Source organism: Ovis aries, chromosome 14 (assembly GCF_016772045.2).
Source record: "Ovis aries strain OAR_USU_Benz2616 breed Rambouillet chromosome 14, ARS-UI_Ramb_v3.0, whole genome shotgun sequence".
NCBI lineage: Eukaryota > Metazoa > Chordata > Mammalia > Artiodactyla > Bovidae > Ovis > Ovis aries.
The window spans coordinates 52,890,423-52,918,099 of record NC_056067.1 but is presented as its reverse complement, the minus strand read 5'-3'; the positions used below and the strand labels follow the sequence as shown (position 1 = coordinate 52,918,099).

The window sequence follows — 27,677 nt, the reverse complement described above, 5'->3', positions numbered from 1 at the left end:
GCTCAGATCATGAACTCCTTATTACCAAATTCAGACTCAAATTGAAGAAAGTGGGGAAAACCGCTAGACCATTCAGGTATGACCTAAATCAAATCCCTTATGATTATACAGTGGAAGTGAGAAATAGATTTAAGGGCCTAGATCTGATAGAGTGCCTGATGAACTATGGAATGAGATTCGTGACATTGTACAGGAGACAGGGATCAAGACCATCCCCAAGGAAAAGAAATGCAAAAAAGCAAAATGGCTGTCTGAGGAGGCCTTACAAATAGCTGTGAAAAGAAGGGAAGCGAAAAGCAAAGGAGAAAAGGAAAGATATAAGCATCTGAATGCAGAGTTCCAAAGAATAGCAAGAAGAGATAAGAAAGCCTTCAGCGATCAGTGCAAAGAAATAGAGGAAAACAACAAAATGGGAAAGACTAGAGATCTATCTCTTCAAGAAAATTAGAGATACCAAGGGAACATTTCATGCAAAGATGGGCTTGATAAAGGACAGAAATGGTATGGACCTAACAGAAGCAGAAGATATTAAGAAGAGGTGGCAAGAATACACAGAAGAACTGTACAAAAAAAGATCTTCATGACCCAGATAATCATGATGGTGTGATCACTCATCTAGAGCCAAACATCCTGGAATGTGAAGTCAAGTGGGCCTTAGAAAGCATCACTACGAACAAAGCTAGTGGGGGTGATGGCATTCCAGCTGAGATATTTCAAATCCCGAAAGATGATGCTGTGAAAGTGCTGCACTCAATATGCCAGCAAATTTGGAAAACTCAGCAGTGGCCACAGGACTGGAAAAGGTCAGTTTTCATTCCAATCCCAAAGAAAGGCAATGCCAAGGAATGCTCAAACTACCACACAATTGCACTCATCTCACATGCTAGTAAAGTTATGCTCAAAATTCTCCAAGCCAGACTTCAGCAATACGTGAACCGTGAACTTCCTGATGTTCAAGCTGGTTTTAGAAAAGGCAGAGGAACCAGAGATCAAATTGCCAACATCTGCTGGATCATGGAAAAAGCAAGAGAGTTCCAGAAAAACATCTATTTCTGCTTTATTGACTATGCCAAAGCCTTTGACTGTGTGGATCACTATAAACTGTGGAAAATTCTGAGAGAGATGGGAATACCAGACCACCTGACCTGCCTCTTGAGAAATCTGTATGCAGGTCAGGAAGCAACAGTTAGAACTGGACATGGAACAACAGACTGGTTCCAAATAGGAAAAGGAGTACATCAAGACTGTATATTGTCACCCTGCTTATTTAACTTCTATGCAGAGTACATCATGAGAAACCCTGGACTGGAAGAAACACAAGCTGGAATCAAGATTGCTGGGAGAAATATCAATAACCTCAGATATGCAGATGACACCACCCTTATGGCAGAAAGTGAAGAGGAAATAAAAAGCCTCTTGATGAAAGTGAAAGTGGAAAGTGACAAAGTTGGCTTAAAGCTCAACATTCAGAAAACGAAGATCATGGCATCTGGTCCCATCACTTCATGGGAAATAGATGGGAAACAGTGGAAACAGTGTCAGACTTTATTTTTTGGGCTCCAAAATCACTGCAGATGGTGACTGCAGCTATGAAATTAAAAGATGCTTACTCCTTGGAAGAAAAGTTATGACCAACCTAGACAGCATATTCAAAAGCAGAGACATTACTTTGCCGACTAAGATCTGTCTAGTCAAGGCTATGGTTTTTCCAGCAGTTGTGTATGGATGTGAGATTTGGACTGTGAAGAAGGCTGAGCGCTGAAGAATTGATGCTTTTGAACTGTGGTGTTGGAGAAGACTCTTGAGAGTCCCTTGGACTGCAAGGAGATCCAACCAATCAATCATAAAGGAAATCAGTCCTGAGTAATCATTGGAAGGACTGATGGTAAAGCTGAAACTCCAGTACTTTGGCCACCTCATGCAAAGAGTTGACTCATTGGAAGAGACTCTGATGCTGGGAGGGATTGGGGGCAGGAGGAGAAGGGGACGACCGAGGATGAGATGGCTGGATGGCATCACTGATTCGATGGACGTGAGTCTGAGTGAACTCCGGGACTTGGTGATGGACAGGGAGGCCTGGCGTGCTGCAGTTCATGGGGTCCCAAAGAGTCGGACACGACTGAGCAACTGAACTGATGTAGTTAATTTACCATGTTGTGTTACATTATACAAATGTATTCAACTATACATATGTCTTTTTTCAGGTTCTTTTCCATTATAAATACCGAGTAGAGTTCTCTGTGCTGTAAAGTAGGCCCTTCTTATTTACCTATTTTATATATAGCAGTGTGTTTGTGTGAATCCCAAACTCCTAATTTATCTCTCCCCACCTCAGACCCCCAGAGGGTTGTGACTTTAAACTAGCCATATTGAGACCGCCACGTTCAAGCACTTGGCGGAAGATTTCATCACTCCTGATGGAACAGGGCTTCCTGGGTGGCAACGTGATTCCTGTTCTGATTCTCAGGGAGAGAGCCAGGAAGCTCTCCTAAGTCTCACCCTCTGTGCATCTTGTATAATGAAACTGTAATTGCAAGTATGCTTATAATGTTTTAGGGCATCTATGAGTTATTCTAGACAGTTTTGAACCTGAGAGAATTGTGGGCACCCCGAATTTGTAACCAGTCAGTCAGAAGTGCACATGGCTTGGGAACCCCACTTGTGGTTGAGGTCTGGAATCGGGGCAGTCTCCTGGGACTGAGCCCATACAGTGTGGGGTCTGCACTAACTCTGGGTGATCATAATCCAGGTCATATTGCAATACACCCAGTTGGTGCTGACCAGTTGGCTGTGAGATAGAGTAGCACCTAAACCAATTTCTCATTACCAGGTTACCTTTTCTTTTTAAATTGTGGCAAGATATACACGATTTTCCCCTGGTGGCTCAGCAATAACGAATCCACCTACCAATGCAGGAGATGCAAGAGAAATGCATCTTTACCTCTTCAGAAAGTAACTATGGGAATAATAAATGACTACTATTCTTTGACTGTTAGAAGGGTAGGTACAAGGGGTGCCTGGAGAGGGAGGTGAGACCGAAAAGGAAGGAAGTCTTTATAGGATATGTTAGTGAGCAGGTTACTCCTGTACCTGGGGCTCAGCCTTGCAGGGACCCCTCCAAGAGACAGTGTATAAGGGACCCCAGAGTTTGCCATTCTGTTCTTTTAAGTTTCCCATGAGCTTTGAGTTTTAAGCTTGGAAGATGGACATGTCACACACGAAAGAGCGGCTCCACTTCTACTTGATCTGAAAGGCAGCATCAGGACACCTTGGTGACTAGAAGGAAAAGAACTTCCCAAAAAGCCACGCTGGGCAGAAAGGTGTCCACAGGGACCTTGGACTCAATCTTTGTGCATGCCAATGAACCTACCTGCTAATACAGAAGATGAGGGTTCGATCCCTGAGTAGAGAGGATCCCCTGGAGAAGGAAATGCCAACCCACTCCAGTATTCTTGCCCGGGAAATCCCACAAACAGAGGAGCCTGGCAGTCTACAGTCCATGGTGTTGCAGAGTCCGACAGGACATAGTGATTAAACAAGAAGAAGATTCTTCTTAAGAATAACACCTGGGTGAAAAAAAGAGAAAGAACTTCCCCGACAATCCCGTGGTTAAGACTCTGTGCTCCCAGAGCAGGGTTTGATCCCTCGTTGGAGAACTAAGATCTCACAAGCTTCTTGGCGCTGCCAGAATTTTTTAAATAATTAAAAATAAAAAATAAATTAAAAAAATCCCATTGGGCCTTGTGGCCATTTTAAGGAGTCAGGACATTTCCTGTGAGCAAGTAGAGACCACTGTAGTAGGGTTTTCTGCAGAAGAGGGCTGTGGCTTAACATTGTATTTTTATTTTCTGGGATGATCACTTCTTGGTGGGGAGCTGCAGGGGGCTGCCAAGGGGCAGAGGCTGCGATACATCAGACCTGGTGACCAATCAGAGCAGGTGGGTGAGGATAGGAGCTGCAGTGCTCAGGTCCCATGAATATTGTGTCTGTGCCAACGTGTGTGTGTAATTACACAGTTCAGTTGCTCAGTAGTGTAATTACATTAAACGTTTATTTTTTAATTCTCAGTTTTAAGAATAAACATTCCTGGGGCTTCCCTGGTGGTCCAGTGGTTAAGAATTCTGTCTGCCGATGCAGGGGACATAGTTTGATCCCTGCTCTGGGAAGATCCCACATGCCCAGGATCAACCAAGTGGGTGCTGCTGCTGCTGAAGCCAGCACCTCTAGAGCCCGCTCTGCAGCAAGAGCAGCCCCCTCAGTGAGAAGCCTGCACACCGCAGCTGGAGAGCAGTCCCTGGCTTGCCGCCGCTGGAGAAAGCCCGTGCACGGCAACGAAAAACCCAGGGCAGCCAAAACAAATAATTAAATCTTAAAAAAAATAAATAAGCATTCTCTAAAGCTCCTCATAAAAAGCAGCAATTCTCAGCCACACACCACCCACTCTACCCCTTCTCCTGCCACAAACACTTTCAGTCCTTTTTCTCTGTTTCTAAGTCCTTATCCTGCCTTCCCTTGGATATTTTTGTCAAAGCAGCTTTATTGAGGTATAAGTGACACACAATGCAATGCGTGTATATAAAGTATAAGATTTGATGGTTTAAATTTTTAAAATTGTATTGAAGGATAATTGACTGACAGTATTTTTTCTCTCTATATATAAATATCTCTGCTTATAGTATATATAAATTTGATGAGTTTTTTAAAGATGTATTTATTTTTGGCTGAACAGGGTCTTCATTGCCGCGGCCTTTCTCTAGTTGCTGAGAGCAGGGGCTACTCTTGGCGGTGCGTGAGCTTCTCAGTGCGATGGCTTCTCTCGTTGCAAAGCACCTGCTCTAGGCGCCAGACTTCAGTAGTTGCAGCAAGTGGGCTCAGTAGTTGTGGTGAGCGGAGTTAGTTGTCCCGAAGCGTGTGGGCTCTTTGAACCCATGTGCTGAACTGAAGCGCCCTGCTTTGGCAGGTGGATTCTTCTTGCCGTGAGGGTAGCTCAGGGAGTGGGAGGGGCAGAGGCAGTAGCTACGGGTGTCCTGCTGGCTAGGACAGTCATAGAACAGGGCTGGGGCTGGCCTGCCCTGGCTCCAGAGCATCCCCCTCCCCTCCAGTTCCATATGAGACCGTTGTACAGTCTTTTTTTTTTTTTTGGCTGAGTCAGGTTTTAGTTTCAGCACCAGAGATCAAATTACCCACATCCAAATTGACATCATAGAGAAAGCAATGAATTCCAAAAAAACATCTCCTTCTGTTTCATTGACTATGCTAAAGCCTTTGACTGTGGATCACAATAAACTGTGGAAAATTCTGAAAGAGATGGGAATACCAGACCACCCTGTCTGCCTCCTGAGAAACCTACATGCAGGTCAAGAAGCAACAATTAGAACCGACATAGAATGGCAGACTGGTTGAAAATTGGAAAAGGAGTACATCATGGCTGTGTATATTTTCACCCTCCTTATTTAACTTATATGCAGAGTGCATCATGCAGAACGCCAGGCTGGATGAAGCACAGCTGGAATCAAGATTGCTGGGGGAAACATCAATAACCTCAGATATGCAGATGACACCACCCTTATGACAGAAAGTGAAGAGGAACTAAAGAGCCTCTTGATGAAGGTGAAAGAGGAGAGTGAAAAAGCTGGCTTAAAACTCAATATTCAGAAAACTAAGATCATGGCATCCAGTACCATCACTTCATGGCAAGTAGATGGGGAAACAATGGAAACAATGACAGACTTTATTTTCTTAGGCTCCAAAATCACTTCGGACAGTGACTGCAGTCACAAAATTAAAAGATGCTTGCTTCTTGGAAGAAAAGCTATGACGAACCTAGACAGTATATTAAAAAGCAGAGATGTCACTTTGCCAACAAAGGTCCGTTTAGTCAAAGCTATGATTTTTCCAGTAGTCATGTATAGATGTGAGAGTTGGACCATAGAGAAAGCTGAACGATGAAGAATTGATGCTTTCAAACTGTGGTGCTAGAGAAGACTCTTGAGAGTCCCTTGGACAGCAAGGAGATCCAACCAATCCTAAAGGAAGTCAGTCCTGAATATTCATTGGAAGGACTGATGCTGAAGCTGGAACTCCAATACTTTGGCCACCTGATGGGAAGACCCAACTCATTGGAAAAGATCCTGATGCTGGGAAAGATTGAAGGCAGGAAGAGAAAGGGGTGACAGAGAATGAGATGGTTGGATGACATCACTGACTCAATAGACATACGTTTGAGCAAAGTCCTGGAGATGGTGAAGGACAGGGAAGCCTGGTGTGCTGCAGTCCATAGAGTTGCAGAGTCAGACATGGCTAAGTGACTGGACCACAGCAACAAACTGTGTGTGAAATGGAATCTCATGTGGGTTTGATTGGCATTTCTCTGCTGACTAATGTATTGAGCATCTTTTCACTTGCTTATTAACAGTTTGCATATCATGTTTGGTGAAGGGTCTGTTCAAATCTTTCCCCCATTTTAACTGGATTATTTATCTTCCTGTTGTTGAGTTTTAAGAGCTCATTATGTGTTCTGGAACAAGTCCTTCATCAAATATATGATTTGCAAATATTTTCTCCCAGTCTACGGCTTGCCTTCTCACTTTCAGAATCGTATAAAATGTAAAATTCCTTTTTTATTTAACAACATTTTTGAGGTATAACTTACATGCAATAAACTGTGCTTATTCTAAGTGTTCACTGTGATGGGTTTTATCATGGGTATTTGCCATGAAATCACTACCGTTAAAAATATTTCCATCATCCTCCAGGTTTCCTTGTGTTTTTTTCTGGGCCATCCCTCTGGCCACCCCTGCCCTCAGGGAACCAGTGACGTGATTTCTATCACTGTGCACTCATCAAAATCTCTTCCCCTGCCCCCAAATGGCAATATATATATATAAATTGGGTTTTTTGAAATAATCTTTTACTTTTAATATATTTTTATTTATTTATTTGGCCACAGCATGCAGGATCTAGTTCCTTGACCAGGGATCGAACCCTAGCCTTGCACTGGAGTCTTAGCCACTGGACCACCAGGGAAGTCTGTAATCTTTTACTTTTAATCATTACGTGTTGCAGACATAGAGAAAATAATGTAACAAACACCCATGTACCTACCACTTGGAATTAGTAGAGATGAACATTTTGCCCTACTTGCTTTGGGTTTTTCCGCCTTTTTTAGGAAATAAAATTAAAAAGTCTCTTTTCTCCCTGCTTCCTCCCTCATCTGTCCTGAAGTTGCTGAGTGTTACTCCATGCGAGATTTTCCTTTTCCTAAACATATGTGCGTCCACAGTCAGTGCACATTCTTGTCCTTATCACACTGTCTCTATTGGAACTTGCCTTTCTTCTCTCCGTGTTCTGTTTGGGAGATTCTTGTGTGTTGAAATACATAAAGCTCCTTTGCAAATCATGAGATTTATTTATTAGTAGTGAAATAACTCTGAAGTGTTGCTAAGTTGGCAAAAATATGCTTGGGAATATAAGACATTGCTAGGGAAGCAAACGTGAGTGATTTCACCATTTTGTTTTGTTTTGTTGTAACTACTGTGCTTGATAACCATAGCTGCATTTATAGATGGTGACATAAAATCCTCTTCAAGTTCAGGCTGAGATTCCCTTTACAGCCTTTACCTTTAAGGAACTGTCTAGATTTGTGGAGGTAATTGACATGTGGAATTTGAAAATTTTTTAAACTTGTGGTTCAAATCATATAATAAAAGTATATTGTAAAGACTCTCTTGGGGACTTCCCAGGTGACCCAGTGGTTAAGACTCTGTGTTTCCAATGCAGGGGACGCATTTTAGATCCCTGGTTGAGGAACTAAGATCCCACATGCTGCTTGGCCAAAAAAAAAAAAAAAAAAACAACTGTCTTAACTGCTCAACAAATTTTGTTTTTTAAACAAGAAAGGAATGTGTCTTCTGCTGTATTCAAAATGGATAACCGACACGGACGTACTGTATAGCACAGGGAACTCTACTCAGTGTTTTGTGCCAGCTTGGATAGAGGGGGTTGTGGAGGAGAACGGACACATGTGCAGCCATGTATGGCTGAGTCCCTTCTCTGTTCACCTGAAACTGTCACACCATCGTTAATCAGCTATGCCCCAATACAAAATAAAAAGTTTAAAGTTTAAAAAAATAATACAATTACAAATGTTAAAAAAGAGAGAGAAAGGAATGTATATTTGGGTCCCTTTAACACAAGCCATAGTCATGCCCCTTCCCCTCCCATTTTGAGTGGGGGACTGGAATTTCTCATGCCTGGGTTCTAAATCCATTTTGCCTTCTAACAGACCTCAGGGAGAGTAGAGAATCATGGTTCCATCACAACCCTTCTCCCTGCTCCCTGCACGCAAGCAGAAGCCTGGAGGACACCATAAGACTGGGATTCCTCTTGGGAGGGACCTGTACAATTTCCCAAGTGGAAGAGGATTAAATAGGCAGTCAGGGAACCTTGAACTTAGATGTCTCAGGCTGCTCTGACAGGTGGCCAAGGCCAAGTCTGATCGCCCACAGGCGACAGGGAGGAATAGACTGAAGGGCAGGGCACTGGCCAGTGGCATTTCTCTGGGTCTCTCCAGATGCTGCAAGTGAGACCCACCCGGGAGAGACCAGGAGGGTGGCTGGACAACACTGGTTCATTTGGGTTATGAAATATTTTAACAGGATTATAATGTACCTAAAGCAAAGCGTACAAATCCTAAGTGTCCAGTTTGATAAACTCACAGAAAGAACAGGAAACAGAGCATAACCAGCCCTCTAGAAAGCCTACCATGTCCCCCTTCCAGTCACTAAGCCCGCCAAGGGTAACCACTACCCTGACCTGTGACTCTGTGGGTTGAGGTTGCCTCTTGGGGGATGTTACATAAACGAAGTCACACAGCAGTGTGCACTTGTGTGGCTTCCTTCACTCGACACTGTTCGGTTTGCTGTATGTTGTCACGGTTCACTTGTTCTCACTGCTGTTGAATGTTTCACTGTGTACCTTAAAAAAAAAAAAAAAAAAAAACCAATCCTGCTATTATGGGTGGGCATTCAAGTTGTCTCAGGTCCTTTATTCATAGCACTGAGATGAACATGCAGGGACATGTCTTTCGGAAAACATGTGACAGGTTTTGGTGGGTGGCCACCCAGGAGCGGAATTGCTGGTTTATCAGGATTGGATGCTAAATTTAGTAATCACTGCCAACCAGCTGCCGGAGTGGGTAGATGTCCTCAACGACCTCCTCAGAGTCTGACTGCAGTTTGTCTTTGGCAGCACTTAGAATGTGTAGTAACAGGCTTCCCTCATAGCTCAGCTGGTAAAGAATACGCCTGAAATGCAGGAGACCCCAGTTTGATTCCTGGGTCGGGAAGATCCACTTGAGAAGGGATGGGCTACCTACTCCACTGTTTTTGGGCTTCCCTTGTGGTTCAGCTGGTAAAGAATCCGCCTGCAATGTAGGAGACCTGGGTTCGATCCCTGGGTTGGGAAGATCCCCTGGAGAAGGGAAAGGTTACCCACTCCAGTATTCTGGCCTGGAGAATTTCATGGACAATATAGTCCATGGGGTCCCAAAGAGTTGGACACGACTGAGTGACTTTCACTTCACTTCAGGATGTGTGGTGTTTTCATTTCAGCTATTCTGGTGGGTATATAGTGCTTTCTCTTTGTGATTTTAATTACTATTTTCCTGATGTGTAATAGAGGTTAGCATTTTTTTTTTTAACGTTGTCTAGTGGGCTTCCCTAGTGGCTCATATGGTAAAAAAATCTGCCTGCAATGCAAGAGACCCGGGTTCAATCCCTGGGTCAGAAAGATTCCCTGGAGAAGGGAATGGCAACCCACACCAGTATTCTGCTGGGGAAATCCCAGGGACAGAGGAGCCTGGCAGAGTACAGTCCATGGGGTCTCAGAGTCAGATATGGCTGAGAGACTCTCACACACACACACACACACACACACACACACACACACACACACACGAGTGGCCATTTAGTTCTCCTCTTAGGTGATTCAAGTCTTTTTCTATTGACCAGTCTGACATCCTCTTATTGATCCCCAGGAGGTATTTGCATGTCCTGAACCTGAGTTATTTGTCAGTTATTTGTCTGGTGTGGGGCAAATGGCTTCTCCCAGTCTGGAACTTGCCTTTTCTTTCTCTTGCTTGTGTCTTCCCCGCCTCCCCACCCCCCGCCACCTTTTTCTTTCTTTTTTGGTCACACTGGGTCAGCATGTGGAAACTTAGTTCCCCCAGCAGGGATCAGACCAGGACCCGAGGCATTGGATGCATGGAGTCTTAACTACTAGATTGCCAGGGAATTGCCCTCTGGGGCATCAAACAGGAATGAACGTTTGTAATTTCAGAGCATTCCAGTGTGTCAAACTTTTTCCTTATGGCTAGTCCTTATCATGTTTTCCTTAACAAATGTTAACAGAAAAAGATCAAAAGCGGTCAACCTTTGGAGTTCCCTGGTGGTCAGATGATTAGGATTCCATGCTTTCGTTGATGTGGCCTGGGTTCAATGCCTGGTCAGGAAACTGAGATCCCGAAAATCACAGAGTGTGACCAAAAAAAAAAAAAAAAGGTGGTTAACCTTTGAGGACTAGGAGGACCAAAACTGGAGGTGGAAAGATGGACTTTTGTCTTGCAGTTTACTCACTTCTGTGTAATCGAAATGATCCCCCACCCCCCACGTGCATGTTATTCTTCTAACTTAAAGGAAAAAACAACAACAACAAAAAACCTATTAGGTCAGCCTGATCACTGTGGAGGATGGTTGGCAAGGGCAAAGTATAAATGTTTTCAGAAAGTCATCCCTTAGTGAGCCCAAGGAATCTTATTTTTCCCATCAGTTCTTGTATCAATGGATGAATATTATTACTGCAGGGATTCCGGCTTAAATATCAACTCTAGGCTACTCTTGCATTGACAAACAAGAACAGTGATAACCCTTGTTCACACAAGTGATCAGATAAGGAAGAAGTTGGCATTAGAGCAGGAGCCCCAGCCCTGAGCTCTGTACAAAGCCCCAAACCCCACAGTGAACTCACTTCAGGACGGAGTGCATCACCATCAGCTCTACCTTTGGGGAGAGGGAAGGAGCCTGGCTGGTGGGCTGGGGGGTGGGGCAGGAGCAAGGTTTACACCTACGCTGGACTTGTGGCCACTCACCCCCCCTTGGAGATGCTGCCGGACACCCTGGACCTCCCCTCCAGGGCAGCAATTCTCATCTGCAGTAATTCACCAGAACCTTCTGGACGTTTTCAAAATAATGTCCTCAAGGCCACTTCTGGCCAGGTAACTGCGAGGCCCGGTGCCAGTCTTGGTTAAAGGTGCCCATTTCCCACTAGCGCTCGCGATTCTGGCTGCTGCGTCCCCATTGCTCCGACAGGGACACCGAGCATCAAGGGGCAGGGCTTGCGGTCCCAGCCAAGATCCCCGACCCCTCTCTTCCTCTGCAGTGTACCACTGGGTCGAGATGCGGGCAAAGATGCGCCTCATGGGCTTCAATGCGGAAACCATCAAGCCGCTGAACGAGGAGGCAGCTGCGGAGCTGGGTGCCGAGCTGCTGGGTGAGGCCACCATCTTCATGGTGGCCTGCGGCTGCCTGGTGCTGGAGTACTCGCGACAAAAGACGCAACAGCGTCGCAAGGAGGGGGAGCAGCTCGCCACCTGGGACGCGATGCGGGACGAGGTGGACCACCTGGCACTGGTGCTGGAGGCCCTGCAGGCGCAGGTGCAGGCGGCGCCACCGCCAGGCGCCCTGGAGGAGCTGCAGGCGCAGATGCGAGAGGTGCGCGCCCAGCTCTGCGTCCAGGACCTGCCGCCGGCGCCCCAGGCAGAGCCCACACCAGAGGATGAGGGACTGCCAGACCCAGGTCTCGGACAAGACTGATGTCGGGGCTGCCATGTCTGTCTGCACTATCCCTCCCTGAACCGGCCCAGCTAATAACACCAGGCCCATTTAGGGCCAGCTGGGATCCTGGACAGGGCTTGATCCAACCAGGCCTTTGGTCACCTTCTTACTAACCTGCCCAGTGAGGGGGTACCTTCTACTGGGACTCCCCCATCCACTGGTGAAACGTTCCAGCCCAACCCTCCACCCCCTACTCCACTGGTTTAGCACTTTGGAATGGAGAAGCAGTGTCTTCCATTGGACCCCCCCCCCCCCACCACTACATCTCTCATTTTATCACTCACATCTTCAACCTACCTGAGGAGTGGTTCTCTTCCTGGGACCCCCCCATCTACCTTTTCCCGCTTCTTCACTGGTACAGAACATTGTAGTGGAAATACAGAAACCTCTGATGGACTTCCTGACCCCATGACCTTCCATCTACCTCACTCTTTTAGGGGGTTAGGAATAGGTTGGATCTTGGCATGCATCAGCTCTTCTCAGTCACTCTGTGTCTCCTGTATTTAGTCCACCATTGGTATCCTGACTGGGGTCCTCCCCTTTAAGTGGATCTCCCCTTCCAGCCTTTCCTCCATCCAAATCTGCTCTTCAAAGTACTCAGGGATTCCCCCTTACTTCCTGCCTTTGAACTGGACACTCAGTTACCACCCCCCCACCTTCATGCAAAGTCTTCTGCCAGTGAAGTCTGCCCCTCAGCCCTGAAGTTCCCTACCTCCAACAGAATGGAATAATTCCACCAGGCTACCTCACCTACCCCTGCCCACCCAATGAACCACCGAAGAGGGGGGTGTGTATGACCTCTGATTCCTGAATGCTACTTTTTAAGACTGTAAATATTGTAATAATTAAAGGAGCTCTGGAGGGAAAAAAGTCATCTTAAGAAAGTGTCTTGAGAACCATGATGTACATCTGCCAACTGGTACAAGGCTCACTAAAATTAGAAGCTCGAAGGGTTCCCGGTGGGAGAAGGCCTGAGTCAACCTTCGAGTCCTTTCCCAGACAAAGACACTGAGGTCCAGGAGAACCAAAGGGTCTGGCCCAAGGGCAAACGGTCAATGAGGGATGCCCTTGGCTTTCTCTAGGGCTGGGTGGAAAGGAGTAAGGAAGCTGCCCATTGAGGGGCACCGGGAAGCCAAGAGGGGGCAGAGGAGCAGGTTCCGGTGGGAAGGAGGAAAGTGAGGGAAGGTGGATTACTGAGGGAGGGAGGGACATGCCCATCCTCATGAGAGCAGCCATTCAAATGACACCAGAAATCTTAGCATTTATAAAAACTGGCAGATTTATTCCGCAGGGGCCCATTTCCAAGAAGCTAAAGGTGAAGGTAAGAGGGGAGGTTCCTCCCCTACTCCTTTCCCCCTTATCTTGTTTATCCCCAGGGGGTAAAAATGGCCTAGACCCCAAAACCTACCCAAATAAAAAACCAAAAAACTGAGGTTCCAAAAAGTTACAGCATCTTAATTCCTCATAGAAAAGGGGAAGGAGACAGAGGGAAGGGAGGGAGGTCCCTGGGGTAGGGGGAGGCACCCCCAGCCTGGTGGGACAACCCTCCTTACACAGCTGTCCCAAATGGGACAAGCCAGGGACACAGCATTTAAAAACTCCCACACCCCATTTTATCAAAACCAAAGAGAAAAAAAAATTTTCCTCCCCCCACAACAAACCTAAATATATATATATATATATACTTTTTTTTCTTAAAAAACAAAACTTCAAAGGCATTAAGCGTTAAAGTGAATCTACAAGGGAATGTGAAATTCCCTCCTTCCTTCCCCCTTACTGTGGGGTTACTTGGTACATCCCCAGCAGAGGAACCAGCCCCAAGGGGATGGCAGAGGGGAAGGATCAAAGGGAACAAAGGGTGGGGGCTTCCCCAGCCAATCAGCAGCCAATATGGGTGTGGGCACGGTGCTGGGGAAGCCACACCCCTTGGAATTTTCCAAGTGACATAGGGAGTGGGGACGATGCATTCCTGTGTAGACTTCAGCCAATTCCAAGTCGAGGCAGGGAAAGCAGGGTGACAGGTGGAGGGGGTATGCAGAAAGGAGAAACTGGATTTTCTGGGGCCCTGTGGTCAGGGGGCACCCCGCTTCCTCAGCTCCTGGACAAAGGCTGGAAGGAAACAGTGGGCAGAGGTCAGGGGCAGAGCCTCTTCCCCTTCTCCCTTCCAAAACAAGGTTCCAAGGGACACCATGCCTCCAAAATAAATAAATGCTTAAAAAGGAAAACACCTCACCTTCAATTATTTCCTCTTTCACTTTCTGCAATTCCTTCCTCACCTCTTCCAGAAGCTCCTGAAAATGATGGGGGTACAACCAATGAGGAAGAGTACCTGGACTTGCAGAAGTGAATCCCCAGTTTCTTAATGACTGAGGGGCCAGAGGAAGGAGGGTCAAGACCCGTATCGCACACACACCATGACATCACTGGCCAGGCCACAAAGTGACTGAGATTTCTAGAGGAGAATTCTGGATCCTCTGAACCAGAGAGAAAAGCAATGGAGAACATCCAGTACCAGGGCTGGCAAATGAGACATTCCAGTCTCCTGCCAACTCCGGTTGGCGATAAATGTCTGCGGCCAGTGTGCGGAAAAGGATTCTGGATATTCACCAGGAATGAGTGTAGTGATGTTAGCAAGGTCTGTCATGGGCGTTGTACAAGGCGGTTATGGGGTCTGTCATCCCTGACACGATCCAATTTCTCCAGTACTCAGACTGGGAAGCTGAGGGTTCCAAGGCCTTTTCTAGAATCACATAGCAGGTCAGTGGCAGAGTCTAGACCCAGATCTTTCTATCCCCTAACCCTCACCCCCAGTCCCCTCCCCTACCTGTTTCACCCTCTCCAGGTCTGACTCATCACTGGAGCTAGGCGTAGGTGGGTGGGCCTCGGAAGTGGCCACTGAAGACGACGACTTCATCCTGGGAGAGGTGGCGTGGTGTGGGGCAGAAACAAGGTTAGAGAGAGGGTCTGCCTCCCCTGCCTCCCATTCCAGGGGTCACTCTGTGTTCCTCCCTACAAACTTGGCAAGTCCGACTCTTTCTAGGGGTGGGGCCCCAGTACTGATGGCCCACCTTGGCAAGGTTGTGCTGTTCTTCTCCCAGGGTCTCCGCACAGATTCTGGGGGACAGACAATAAGTCAAAAAGATCAGGAACAAGGAATGCCCTGCCTCAGCCTTTCTTCCCGAGCCTCATCAACCCCCATTCAAAGAACCATCTCAGGAGACTACAATCCCCAGGATTATCTGTACAGACTCTCCCATGAAGGTGTGTTATACATGAGAAGAGGGCATCCTGGGACTTGTAGTTCCTGTGACTAGAGGGGGCTCTCACTCACTCACCACTGTGGGCTGGGACTCTGGCGTCTGACTCCTCCTGCTGGTGGGAAATAAAACTGTCATGAGCCAGACATGGCCATTCTGCTCCTTTTCTTCCTCCACCTTCAAACACAGCCAATCCCTATCACAGCCCCCGCCCCAATATTCCTACTCTAATGGTACATCCTAAGGTGTATAAGGCAGGAAGGGTCCCTAACTCACATTGGCAGATTCATCCTTGGTGGGTTTCTCTCCAACTTGCGTGGCTTTCCTTCTGTGAGAGAGAAAGGCAGAAACAGATGGCTTCTGTCCCCTCTCAGCCACTCAATAGTTCCCTTCCCCAGAGTTCTGGAAAAGTGGGTCCTAGGGTGCCGACTTCTGGAATTCATCAAGGCTAAGCACATTTTAATTTTAGAAGTCAAAGAGAGTGCTGTTCTCGAATGAGGGGGTGGGGGTGGCGTTTAGGATTCCTACATTTGGGAATCACAAAATTCTCAGGGCAGAGTCCCCAGCTTCTGAGGTGGGGTCATCTAAGGTCCTACAATTCTGGGTTCCAGAACATTCCAGAGGCTACCTAGGGGGTTGCAAACCTCAGTCATCTCAGGAGAATGCAGTCCCCATCATTATATCTCAAACCTGGCTGTCAAAGGATGAACTTTCACCCAACGAAACAAACTAACCAGGAATCTGAGCCCTCCCCACACCTGGTCCTACTGAACCGGAATCTCCAGGTGATAACTGCTGGGTTGAGGGGTTTGTTTTGAGAGCTTTCCAAGACCATTGAGAGCTCTGAGCTCGGGCTCACCTCCGGGCCAGCATGGCGTTCATCTCCTCCATGAGGCCTCCGCCCGTGCTTCGACTGCTCTCAGCTTTGGGGGCCACGGGCCCCGCTGAAGCCTCCTCCTGCTGGAGAAATTACAGAGAAGAGAGGGCTTTACGGGCGGGCCTCCCAGCCCTCCTGTGAGGCTCCCAGGCAACTCTAGCCTCATTCCATTATTATATCAGACCCGTCACCCCACATCCGCTGCGCCTGCCCCTCACCTTGCTAACTTTCCTGAGTTTGGCGCCGGCAATGGCTGAGGCCAGGCTGGGGGCCCCGGTCCCTCCACCACTGGGGCCTTGTGCTGTGGGGAGAGGGGGTGCCGGGGGCGGGCCTCCCCCTGCTCCCTGTGTGGCGGCCGAGACCCCTGAGGAGGAGAGACCAGGGGGTGGGGGTGGACCTGGAGGAGGGGGAGGTCCCGGGGGCGGTGGAGGTGCCCCAGCTGGGGGAGCAGGCGGGCCTCCTGTAAGGAACACAAAACAGGAGGGGTGCTGAGAGAGAAGCTTCATGCTTTGCTGTCCGGCTGGCCCACCCCCTCCTCTGGGGCGGTCCCCTGACCCCCCGAGGCCATTTGAGCAATCACCTGCGTTGGAGGCTCTGCGCTCCCGCTCCATGAGCTCTGACTGCTGCTGCCTGGGGAGGGAGGGCGAGTGGCTATCACCCAGGGCTCCCAGGTGGCCAGCAACCTCCCGGATTGCCCCTCAGAGGTGTCCGGCAGGGCTGGTTCCTAAGCCCCACTCATGTCCTCTATCCCCGAGGGACCCGGGAAAGGGCTGGGGGGTGGGGTGGTGAGGGCAGGGACAGGGCAAGACCGGGATGGGAGCGATCCAGTCATCAGACCATCATGAATCACAAAACGCCCAAGATCCTTTAAACAACCCCGTTCTGGACTCTGCAAGTCCAGGGGACTGGGATTGGGATTTGAAGGGTTCTGTAACTCTGGGCATCAGGAGTTTTTCAAACTCCAAGGCGGGGAGGGTGGTTCTTAAGGCTGTGGATTTCTAGTCCCCTGGGAGTTGGAACATTCTGAAAATTGAAAGTTGGACAGGTCTGAACTCTAGGCGTCAAGGGTTTTGGAACCACCTAGAACTCTGGCTGGGGGAAGGTTTCCCACCCGGGGACCAGCCCCACCTTTTCTGCTGCTCCATCTCCTCTGGCGAGGGGCCATTCTGGGCAGACCAGGTGGGAGGCGCTGTAGGTGGTGGTGGGGGCGGGGGCCCACCTCCTGGAAGTGAGAGTAAAGGCTAGTGAGTCACACAGAAGCCAGCCCCACCCCTTGGCACGCTCCCGAGGGGCCTCCGGGTACCCTGTGAGGAGGGTTGGCTCCCGCTTCCCCTGACTGAGCTGACAGGTGGTGGGCACTGGAAGGATACCCAGATCACAGGCAGGACAGCGAAGGCCCATAGAAGGGGGTCACCCACCCCAAGGCCTGCAGATGGGAATTGGCAGGGACAAGACTTGAATTCAGGCAGATTCCAGAATCCAGGCTCTTAACGCACAGTCACAGCTGCTCAGACCCCCTACCTGAGAGCTCAGAAGAGGCTGACAGCCCCCTCCTCACCCAGCCTCAGGCCTCCGGCTCCCGTTATTTCTTGTGCTTCAGACTGCCACTGCAGTTGCCCTTGGAAGCAAATGCCTCCACCATTTGACAACTGGCGAACCTAGACGCACAGCCGTCACCTAAAACCGTTGCTCCTCAAAGTGCTCCTTATGGACCGGTCAGCTCTGGCATCATCAGGGAGCTTGTTGGGAAGCACAGAGGCTCCGGTCTTGGCCCACCTACCTGATTCAGAATCTGCATTTTTTCTTAGATGACTCGCAGGCACATTCCAGTTTAAGAAATACCAACTGGAAGTATTTTCTTAACATTGTGGCTTGAAAACTGACTGACAATGATGTCAGTCAGTCTAATGGTTACCTGGAGAAAGGGCAAAGGAAACCTCCCGGAGGCCTGAAATATTTCTATCTTGATCTGGGAGGTGGTCACAAAGGAGTGCGCAAGTGTAAAAATTCACGGAGCCAAATGGGCTCTTAGGAACCATGCGTTTGACACGTGGGTGCACGCAGGGCAAAGAGGAGCCCACAAAATTGGGTTGGCGAAAAAAACCTATTTGGATTTCTCCGTAGCATTGGAAAAACCTGAATGAGCTTTCCGGCCAGCCCAGAAACTCTCCGTAGCAGCAGTGAATGGGCCCTGTTTTCAGATGAGTATACTGAGGCCGAGTGGTAAAGGGGCAGCCCCAGGCCCCACGGCAGGGCTCAACGGTCCCCTCCGCCCACTGTCTCTAACCTTCCAAGGCCTCTAGGGCGCTGGCCATGCCATTGGCAAACTGCGTGGCATCCTCCTTGCTGCCAAAGTTGAGGCCCCAGACTTGCCGGGCATCGCGCCACTGGTGGAAGTTGGGGGTGGCTTGGTTATACTTGACACCTCGGACGATGGCACAGTTGATGACCACCTGGCGGGAGGCAGGGAGGGGAGAAGTGGATGGGGGTGGTGAGGCCCCGCAGGCAGAGGGGGCGAGGAGGAGGGGAGCCTCACCTGCTGGTCCGGCTGCATCTTGCGGCCGACCACCCGGAAGGAGTTGGCGGTGGGGTTGTGATAGATCTGGACGCGGCTGAAGGCCTGCGGGCCCGTGCCGGCGGGCAGCCAGCGCTTGTTGCTGTCATCATAGAGCATCACCGTGGCCCGGCTGGTGCACACAACCGTCTCGCTGCAGAGAGGCGGGCGGGGGCAAGGGGGAGAGGCCAGTTAGCTCTGGGGAGCCTGGCATCCTCCCCCCAGGGGCCGGTCACCTTCTCGTTCCCCTGGGAGATTCACAGACACAAAGTCAGTGTGCCAGGAAGAGGGACCCAAGGAGAGGAAGAGGAAGACAGACCGAGAGAGAGGGCTGAGGACAGGCCCTCAGAGAGACCCAGACAGGGAGACTGGAGAAGAAAAAGACGGGTGGGACGACAAAAGACAGACTGGGAGAGACAGACAAATAGACAAACCGGGGGATGTGAGACAGACAAGGAAAGAGACAGACAGTCAAACGGGGAGCAAGAGACAGGAAGAGGACGAGTCAGACCGGCTGGAAGAGGCAAACATACAGACTGATGACGGGGAGAGAGGTAAGAAAGGGGGTCAGATTGTTACAGGGGAGGCGGACTGAGATGGACCGAGAGACAGAGATGTGGCGTGAGAGCTGATGGGGGGGGGCCCGGGAGAAGCGGATGCAAGGGACAGAGCAGGTGTCCTGGGCAGCATTGGGAACAAGCCCCTGCCCGATGCCCTTGGAGCCTCAGTTTCCCTGTCTCTGCCAGGAGGCTTGGACCTTCCTGCCCCGACTCCCCACTGTGGAGGGAGGAAGCTGAGGCTCAGGGAGGTGAAGGGTGAGGCTTGCAGCAAGTTGGGGACCGATGCAAGATCCCAGGCTCTTCCCCTTCCTGCTGCCCACCCCATCCATCCGGCACCACCCACCCTCCCCCGCCCCCTGGCACCAACGGCCATCAGCAGACACTCCCTGCTCTGTGTCCAGCAGTGACCCAGACAGCCCCAGCCCCCACCCTGCAGGGCAGGAGAGCATCGCAAGGGACTGTCCTGTCCGCACATGGTGATAATCCAAGACCAGGCCTGGGGCTGCCCAGGAGGGCCTGCCCCAGCCTTTGGATCAGAGAAGATTTCCTGGAGGAGGTGACATCTGACTTAGCCCTGTGGGGAGGGGGCTGAGTAACGCAGCTCAGGGTTCAGGATCTGATATCCTCAGACGTAGGTTCAAATCCCCGCTGGGCCACCTACTCCATGTGACTCAGGCGAGCAACCTTCCCACAGAAGGCATCTTCTTTGCCCGCAAACTGGGGAAATGACAGACCCCACCTCCCAGGGCAGTGGGAGAAGTAAATGAGTCTGGGCATGTAGAGTGCTTGGCGTGGTGCCTGGCATGAGTGCTGAGTAACTGTCAGCATCCCTTCCCCAAGCACTCTGAACAGGCACCAAGGAGCCCTCCTCCACCCCTCACCAGTCCTTCTGGGAAGGTTCAATGCCCTCCTCTCTCAGTGGGGAAATTCAGGCTCCCAGACGGGAAGTGACTTGGCCAAGGTCACCCACAAACCAGGGGGAAGCACTAGTCCCTGCCCAGCCCCACCCCCACCGGACTTTTTCCTGAAAAGAGGAAGTTGGTGGTCAGAGGTTTCTGGGGAGAGAAATTACACCCCGCAATGGCTCTGTCTCTACCAGGGCTGGGGGCTGGAGCGTGACAGTGACACTATAAAAGACAAGGCAGGGAAAGCCCCCTCAGCTGACCCAGATCCGAGTTCTTAGGCCAGGGAGCTAAGCCCCCAGGTTTGCATAATTAGGGGGCCTCCCTCTGCCCTTTCTCTGGAGTCTCACATTTTATTCTCACTGCAGCTCTTCCAGGTGGGCTGTTTCATCCTCATTCTGCAAGGACTGCAAACAGTGGCACAGAGAGGTTGTGTGACTCACCTAGCAGAGCGAGGATCTGAACCCAGGCCACCTGGCCCCCAAGTCCACTGTCTTCACCACTGGGGACTGTGTGGGCCCTACCCAAACACCAGGTGCTGGTTCTAGACAAGCGTAGCCTCAGGGGCTGTTTCTGGCTTCCACTGCCCCCGGCAGGGCAGGGTTAAGGCCTCGCCCACACCTGCCACCCACACCCAGGGCAGACTCTGGCCAGCTGCCCAGGGCCTTCGTTGCTACCCCACCCTAGCTGCACTTTGCTCTTTCCAAGAGCCCCTGCCCTGCTCAGTCTCTGGACTAGCCTGAGCTCTGGGTGTTTGGTGAGTAACCCCGGACTGGTCTTGTCCCTCTCCAAGCCACGGTATCCCCATTCTAGCAAAAGGGTCCTGTTGAAACACAAGTCAGATCGCGTCTCTCCTCTTCTTGGAAGCTCCGCTGGCAGCTCCCAGCAGAGTTTTTATTCTGGCCAAGTTCTCTCTGGGGCCTTCATAATCTGTATGATCTCTGATCTCCCCTCGACCGGCCCCACCGGCCATTCTAGCCAACACTTCAGCATGCCAGACACATTCCCACCTCAGGGCTGTGCTCTCGTTCTCCCTCAACCTGGATTTTCACCTCCTTCAGGCCTCTGCGTAGCCATCACCTCTTCCGAGGAGCCCTCCCTGACTACCCTACCTGGGAAAGCTCTCACTGCAAACACCGTTGGGTGTTTCATAACACCCAATCCCTGACTGACAGGGCCTTATCTGTCTCCCCCATCAAACTGTCAGGACCACAAGGGCAGGGATTTTTGCCTTTTCTGTTCACTACTGTGTTCTCAGAACCTAGACTCGTGCCTAGAACCTAGCAGGTATCCAGGAGTTGTTAAATTAGCCGTCTATAAAAAAAGGTTTTTTTTTTTTAACAGCCGCTGACATGTATTGGTTAGTCTGTGTCCCAGACACCGTTCCAGGTACTGAGCTCCAGCTGCCACAGCGAACCTTACTGTGAACACCCTTTTTCCAGACAAGGAACTGTGGCCACAGAGGGGTGAAGACAGTCATCCCAGGTCACAGAGCAAACAAGCAGAGGGGCTCATATTTGAACCCAAGTCCTGATCTTCCCCACCCCCAATGTTCTTAACCTCATTTAACGATGAGGAAATAGCTAAGCTGATTTTTTTTTTTTTAAGGCAAGGTATAAAGTGGTGTGAGAGGTTTTTGTTTTTTTTTTTTAAAAAAAAGCTGGGGAGGATATAAATACCTCTGCACCCAGAGTGGTGAAAAGCAGAGGTTGCTTCTCAGGGGACTAGCCTCCCCTGCTTGCCTCTGAGGCACTGGGACACCAGGGGTCTGACGAGGAAGGCAGGAAGTGGACAGTTCGCACTGTTTACCTACTTGAGTTGCTTGATTATGTCTTATCTTTTTGCTTTGTTTTACCTATAAAAAATTAATCCATTACTTAAGAAAAACAACAACAACCAAAAAAACACCTATAAACCAGACAAAAAGCTAGATCGGAAAAATCTCACAGCCAGGAAGCCGGGAATGAGATGCAAATAAGGTCTGCTTAATTCCAGTGGTCTCTGGGGGCTTCCCTGGTGGCTCAGATGGTAAAGAATCTGCCTGCAATGCAGGAGACACAGGTTTGATCCCTGGGTTGGGAAGATCCCTTGGAGAAGGGCATAGCTACCCACTCCAGTATTCCTGCCTGGGAAATCCCATGACAGAGGAGCCTGGCGGGCTCCATGGGGTCGCAAACAGTCAGACACCACTGAGCAACTAACACTTTCTACTCGACACTGGGGTCTCACAGCCTCAGTTTGACATGAGACAGTCTGAATCCCCAGTCAGCCCAGAACTCTCCCACAAACCCTCCCATTCTGGAAATCTCCAATATGTGGCCGGTAAAGGAGAACTGAAGTCATCCCCTTGCTGCACGGCTTCACCTCTCTGAGCCTTACTTTCCAGCCCTGGAAACCATAACTCCCTGGGGTTTGGTAAGGATTGAAAAAGATAAGAAAAGCCTTAAGTGCAGGACCTGGAATTTGGCACAGGACCAAAAGGGAGAGCTTCCCCGATGGCTCAGAGTAAAGAATCTGCCTGCAATGCAGGAGTCACAGAAGATGTGGGTTTGATCCCTGGGTTGGGAAGATCCCCTGGAGAAGCAAATGGCAACCCACTCCAATATTCTTGCCTGGAGAATCCCATGGACAGAGGAGCCTGGCAGGCTACAGTCCAAAGGGTCACAAAGAGTCGGACTCAAGCGACTAAGCACACACACAACATATAAGGGAGCCGAGAAGCAATACAGGAAGGAGAGAGCTTCTCATCACGGGAGGCAATCAAGCACAGTCACTCTGGTTTACCGAAACTTTCCCGTTGAGATGTTTGCCCTTCCTTCTACCCCTTCATCTGATAGCCCCTTAAACTGTAATCCACCCCACAAAGACTCAGGGATACACAGCCTTTCCAAACTACAAATCTTTGAAGCAATCCTGGATAGAAAAACAGGTTTAGGGTCTGTGGGGCTTGTATGGGTTCACTCTAGTCCCTCCTCCCTGACAGGCCTCAATTCCCCATAAGTGAACAGGAAGGTAACTGGGTTCCTTCTTGCTTATCAGCATTATCTTCAGTGTCTGTACAGTAAAAACAGGTTACTTGTTTTTTTCTAAGGCCACTAAAGGCTTGATTTTGCTTTTCTTTAAGAGTATAATAGGCCTGGGTTCCTATTCAGACTTGCCTACTTCCAAACTGACTTTAATAGGTAATCTGCTTAATTCCCCGGTGCCTCAATTTTCCCATCTGGGAAAGGGGGACGATCATAATAGTATCAATCTCTTAGAATTGCCATGAGGATTAATTTGAATCAGGCACCTGGTACAGTGCCTGGCACAAACGAGTTGCTTAATCAAATGGTCTCTCATTATTAAAAACAATAATAAATGAACCAAATTCTTCTAGAGTCTCCTCTACACTAAGAGTCTCAGATCTCTGCCCCACTTCCCAGAATTCCAGCTCAGAGTCCTGGACACAGCAGACACTCAACAAATATTTGTCAAACTGAGAAAAAAAAAAAAGAACTGTAATTTTCCATCTTAACAGCCTCTCTTCCAACTGTCCCCAAGACTGTCTCCAGCCTAACCAGCCAGAAATCAGAGGATCCCAGTGCCCTCCCATCCCTCAACACTGCTTAGAAATTTCTGAGGTATCTTGGGCCAGGCTTTTCTCTCTTTGAGCCTCCCTCAGTTTCCCCAGCAGCCACTAGACAGGGCCATGGGTCATTCTGAATCCTAGCTGTCCTGGGAGAAGGGGCACAGCCCAAGGCCAGTGTGGCCATCAGCAGGGAAGACCCTTCAGGAGATGGGAGTAACCCTCTGGTGGGACAGGCATCAGCTAACTTCTGCCCACCCCCCAGGAGATACAGGAGGTTTGGTCATGGCTCGAAGTAGCAGGGGGCCTTGTGGGAGGGCCAGGGCCTCTGGGACTGGGGGAGGCGGGGGCAGGAGGCTGGCCCAGACATTGCTCCTGCCCTTTTACGGTCTCGGTGAGTGAGGCAGCACTAACTCGGACATCCGCCATCCGCCTTCCACCGTGCCTGGGACCGGAAACGGGGGGGGGGGGGGAGCGCGCAAGGGGCGGGGCTGGGGGGGCAGTGGGAGAGGAGAATCCCCCGGGAAGAAGGTGAAGGAAGAGGGCTGGCTCCCCAAAACTGCCCTATCTCCCGGGCAGACCTTTTAGAGATGTTGCTATAATGGGGGAAAGGGTAGGCAGGAAGTCTTGTGGGTGTCTGTGGGTGCCCCCATCGCTCCAAATTCTCCAACAATCCCTTTTCAGCAGAAGGAACAAATGTGGGAGGGGGGGATTCTCTAACGACCACAAAAAGGAATGCCACCCAGATGTCAAAGGGCAGGGAATGTGGCGGATGAGAGAGGATGTGGGCCCCAGGGGCTTAATCCCCAGCGGCCCCCCAGGGGCCTCCCCCTCAAGCTGGGGGCTTTGGAGCAGGAAGTCTCTGAGAGAGTAGAGGAAGGGAGATAGTATTGTCAGGCTCAGGCCTCAAGGGAGAGATTATGGGGGGCCGGGGAGGATGGGAGAATGAGGGGGAGGGCCAGTCGGGTCCCCCAGTCCGCACCGGCTCCGCCCTCAGGTGAGCCCAGGAGTTTTGAGGGAGGCTCCGGGAAAAACAAAATCCCTGGATCCCTTGGGCCCCCCACCCAGGATTAAATTCCTGGGAAGATAGCTGGAACTCTCTGGGAAGCTTGAGTCCCAGGGGGAGAGGGCTATGACCTTGAGGTTTTCCAACGCCCCCCTCCTCCAACCGCACAACTCCGGACGGCTGGGTAAGGGGGGGCGGTGTTGAGAGGAGGGGGAGGTACGGTGGTGGGGAAAGCAGCCGGCCTACGGCGCTCTCAGCCCGCCCCCCCGCCCCCCACACACACACCAGCTGTCTCGACAGGTGAGTCAGTTAGACAAAGGCCCCCCTTCCCCCAGCTGCCGCGCCCCCTCCCTCTCCAGGGCCGCGCAGGTGGGCGAGAGGGGCCGCCCTTCGGTCCGGGGCCGGGGAGGCGCCCTCGGCACAGAGCGCTCGCTCCCTCCTAGGCACAGCCTGTTTTAAGCACATTGTGGGTGGGGAGCGGCGAGGAACGGGAGTCCCAACCAGACCCTCCAGGCTGCGTCTGGGTCCCTGGATCCGTCCACATCAACCTCCTTCACAGGGGGATGAACCGCCCAAATTTAGGGGTTAAGTACCCCCGAAGTTAATGAGCAAAGTCCCTCGTGGGAAGAATTTCCAGCGCCATGTATAGAGGGACCCCGAAAACCAAGCTCTACGTCTCAATCTCTCTTCCAGGTCCCAGGGGACTCCCAAGCAGGCCCCCCATAATCCCTCTCAGGGCCAGGTTGAGATTTGGGGGCAGTCTGAGTCCTGCCTAACCTCTAGCTTCTCTGCGGAGATTATTTGCCAACTTGGAGGTTCTCTGAAAAGTCTTAAAAATTTCGGGAGTCCTCGGAGCGCCCCCAAACCTAAGGGCTCCCAGGAGAATCTCACGGCATCACCCAAGCCTTGAGAGTCAAGGGGAAGTGGTCAGTGTTTGGAGCTTGTCCAAGGGGGCTCGGCCTCAAATCCGAGGCTCCCAGTGCCCAGTCCCCAAATTCCAACCGGGACCAAGCTGGGGGGAGGAGGGGACAAAGGCAGGGCGGCAGGAACCCGCGCCGGCCAGGGAACGGTCTGGAGGCAGTTGGAGGCTCACCTCATGGCTGCTCGGCGGGCGGGCGGAGCGCCCACGGGCTAGGTGCTCCCGGGGCGCCCCTGGCTCGGGGTTCAGAGATTCAGCGCTGGCTCTAGGTTCTGCTCAGTCTCCCCCAGGGTCCCGCCCCATAGAGTCCGGCTTCCTGGGGGGGAACGTGGACAGGGCCGGGGCGGGTCCTCGGGCGCCTCGTCCCTCTGGGGTTCTGCTCGAGGGGTCCGTGCGGCAGAAAGAGGGTGCGGCGTCCCCTCTCCGGCGCGCCCCCTCGGCCGGCAGCAGCTACAATGTTACTCTTACTACTGTACTTCTCTTTGCTACATTTCGTTCCAAAATTCCACTCCCCGCACCCACAATGCCCTGCGCCTTAAAGGGGCCGCGGACACCTTAAGGCGGTGGGGTTGGGGAGGAGTTGGTGGAGGGCGCTTAAAAGGGCAACGCGGAACCTTCGACTTCCGCTATGTCCCTCTTCCCCAACATTTTTGCACAGCGATGCACTCTGGGGGTCACCCCCAAATTAGAGGGGAAGCTTGATAGAGAGGAAGGGATCCTTCCTTAATCCTGAGTTCTCTCCCACGATGGAAATTCTTAGGGGAATATCAGTGGGGTACAATTTCTTCTCAACCTCCTCATGGACTTTTTTTCATTTCTTTACATTCTACTCAGTTTGGGGGGTGAGGAGGGCCCTCGGGTCAAGAATAGATTTTCTCCGATTTTCTCCCTTAAATCCTACCTTCGGGACGCCCCCATCCCCACCCCAAGGTCTCCCTCCTTCCCCAATTTATGAGGGGTCACTAAGGGGTGATCCACCTCCCTCGCCGAGGAGGGGGATGGGTGGGGAGGGGGCCCACCTCTCTCGTTGCCCCCCACCCCCGCCCGCCCAGGGAAGGTGAGGAGGAAGTGGGCGCGGCCGGCCGCTGACTCACAACCGCAGGGTGTGTGTGTGGGGCGAGGTGGGGGGGTGGTGCAGCAGTGGACCTGGGTGGGAATGGGACTCCCGATCCCTGTCTGAATAAGGCTCCTGGCCCCCTACCCACGCACGCCCCGCCGTGACTCAGTTTCGCGTGCGGAGGATGGTGGGATCATGCAGCAATCCGAGGGCACGGAGTTGGGGGACCCTCCCTCTGCCGACTCCTGCGAGACCCCTCCCCCACGCGCCAGGTTCAGGCTGAGTCCCTACACCCTCCCCGGCTTCCGCACCGGGACCCGCAGACTCCACCCCCACGTGACGCCAGCTATATGACCACGCCCCTCCTGTAGAGCGCCACCTGGCCTGGGGGGCAGGAGTCTGGGAAATCAGTTGGAAGTTTAGAAATGGATAAACTGAGGCCTAGAGGCAGGGAATAAACCTGGGCTAGAGCCCTCTTGCCTGAGCCACCAGGACTCCAGTGGTTAATGAGAGTAAAACAATTCTCAGGGCCTAGCTGACTTGATGAGGGAATCAAGCTTCCTACCTTTTTCCTAAAGGAGCCTGCTGCCTGGACGATACCCTGATCTCTATCTCATTCTTCTAGGCCAGTCTCTGATATTAATTCTTCTCTGAAGAACTGAGTAATCCTCTCCCCTTCTCTACCCCACACTGCTGCTGCTACGTCGCTTCAGTCGTGTCCGACTCTGTAGGACCCCATAGATGGCAGCCCACCAAGGCTCCTCCGTCCATAGGATTCTCTAGGCAAGAATACTGGAGTGGGTTGCCATTTCCTTCTCCCCTACCCTACAGTGGAAAGCCTTAAACCCTGATCCACTGTAGGTTATAATTATCTCTCTGTGTGTCTCAGGCTGTGAGTCGTTTGGGGACAGACTTGAAAACCCCGGTTCTTTGTGACCATGGGCAAGTCCTTTCTCCTCTCTGGGTCTCAGCTTTCCCATCGGTGAAATGGGAAAGTGGTGTTTCTGTGTGCCACTTGCACTATAGTCAGCACATTTTTTGGTAAAGATCCAAATAGGGACTTCCCTGGTGGTCCAGTGGCTAAGA

At 50.9% G+C, this 27,677-nt stretch overlaps 2 protein-coding genes and 1 long non-coding RNA gene across 6 annotated transcripts in view; 1 reads left to right on the top strand and 2 right to left on the bottom strand.

The window, feature by feature from the left end:
- OPA3 (outer mitochondrial membrane lipid metabolism regulator OPA3) overlaps nt 1-13,583 on the top strand; it is a 67,769-nt gene extending 54,186 nt beyond the window's left edge. The window contains exon 2 of the mRNA XM_004015321.5: nt 11,437-13,583. Coding sequence (XP_004015370.1) covers nt 11,437-11,870 — 434 coding nt within the window. The 3' untranslated portion in view covers nt 11,871-13,583. The remainder of the gene's footprint in view (nt 1-11,436) is intronic.
- Nucleotides 4,597-11,449, bottom strand: LOC132657700 (uncharacterized). Its single transcript, XR_009596222.1, has 2 exons — nt 10,432-11,449; nt 4,597-8,976 (listed from the first exon to the last, which is right to left on the bottom strand). It is a non-coding gene; the product is annotated as an uncharacterized LOC132657700 (long non-coding RNA).
- On the bottom strand, nt 13,147-26,008 carry VASP (vasodilator stimulated phosphoprotein). 4 transcript variants are annotated; one of them, XM_004015320.6, is made up of 13 exons: nt 25,709-26,008; nt 18,562-18,733; nt 18,313-18,478; nt 17,154-17,247; nt 16,606-16,655; nt 16,244-16,485; nt 16,008-16,108; nt 15,425-15,476; nt 15,227-15,263; nt 14,960-15,005; nt 14,716-14,806; nt 14,125-14,182; nt 13,147-14,000 (listed from the first exon to the last, which is right to left on the bottom strand). In XM_004015320.6, the coding sequence occupies exons 1-13, from the start codon at nt 25,711-25,713 to the stop codon at nt 13,963-13,965; spliced, it is 1,152 nt and encodes a 383-aa protein (XP_004015369.1). In that variant the 5' UTR covers nt 25,714-26,008; the 3' UTR covers nt 13,147-13,962. The 4 variants fall into 4 exon arrangements, with proteins under 4 accessions (XP_004015369.1, XP_012045941.1, XP_012045940.1 ...); XM_012190551.5 differs by having other exon boundaries at nt 15,227-15,260; XM_012190550.5 differs by having other exon boundaries at nt 16,008-16,105.
- Between the last annotated feature and the right edge of the window lie 1,669 nt (nt 26,009-27,677).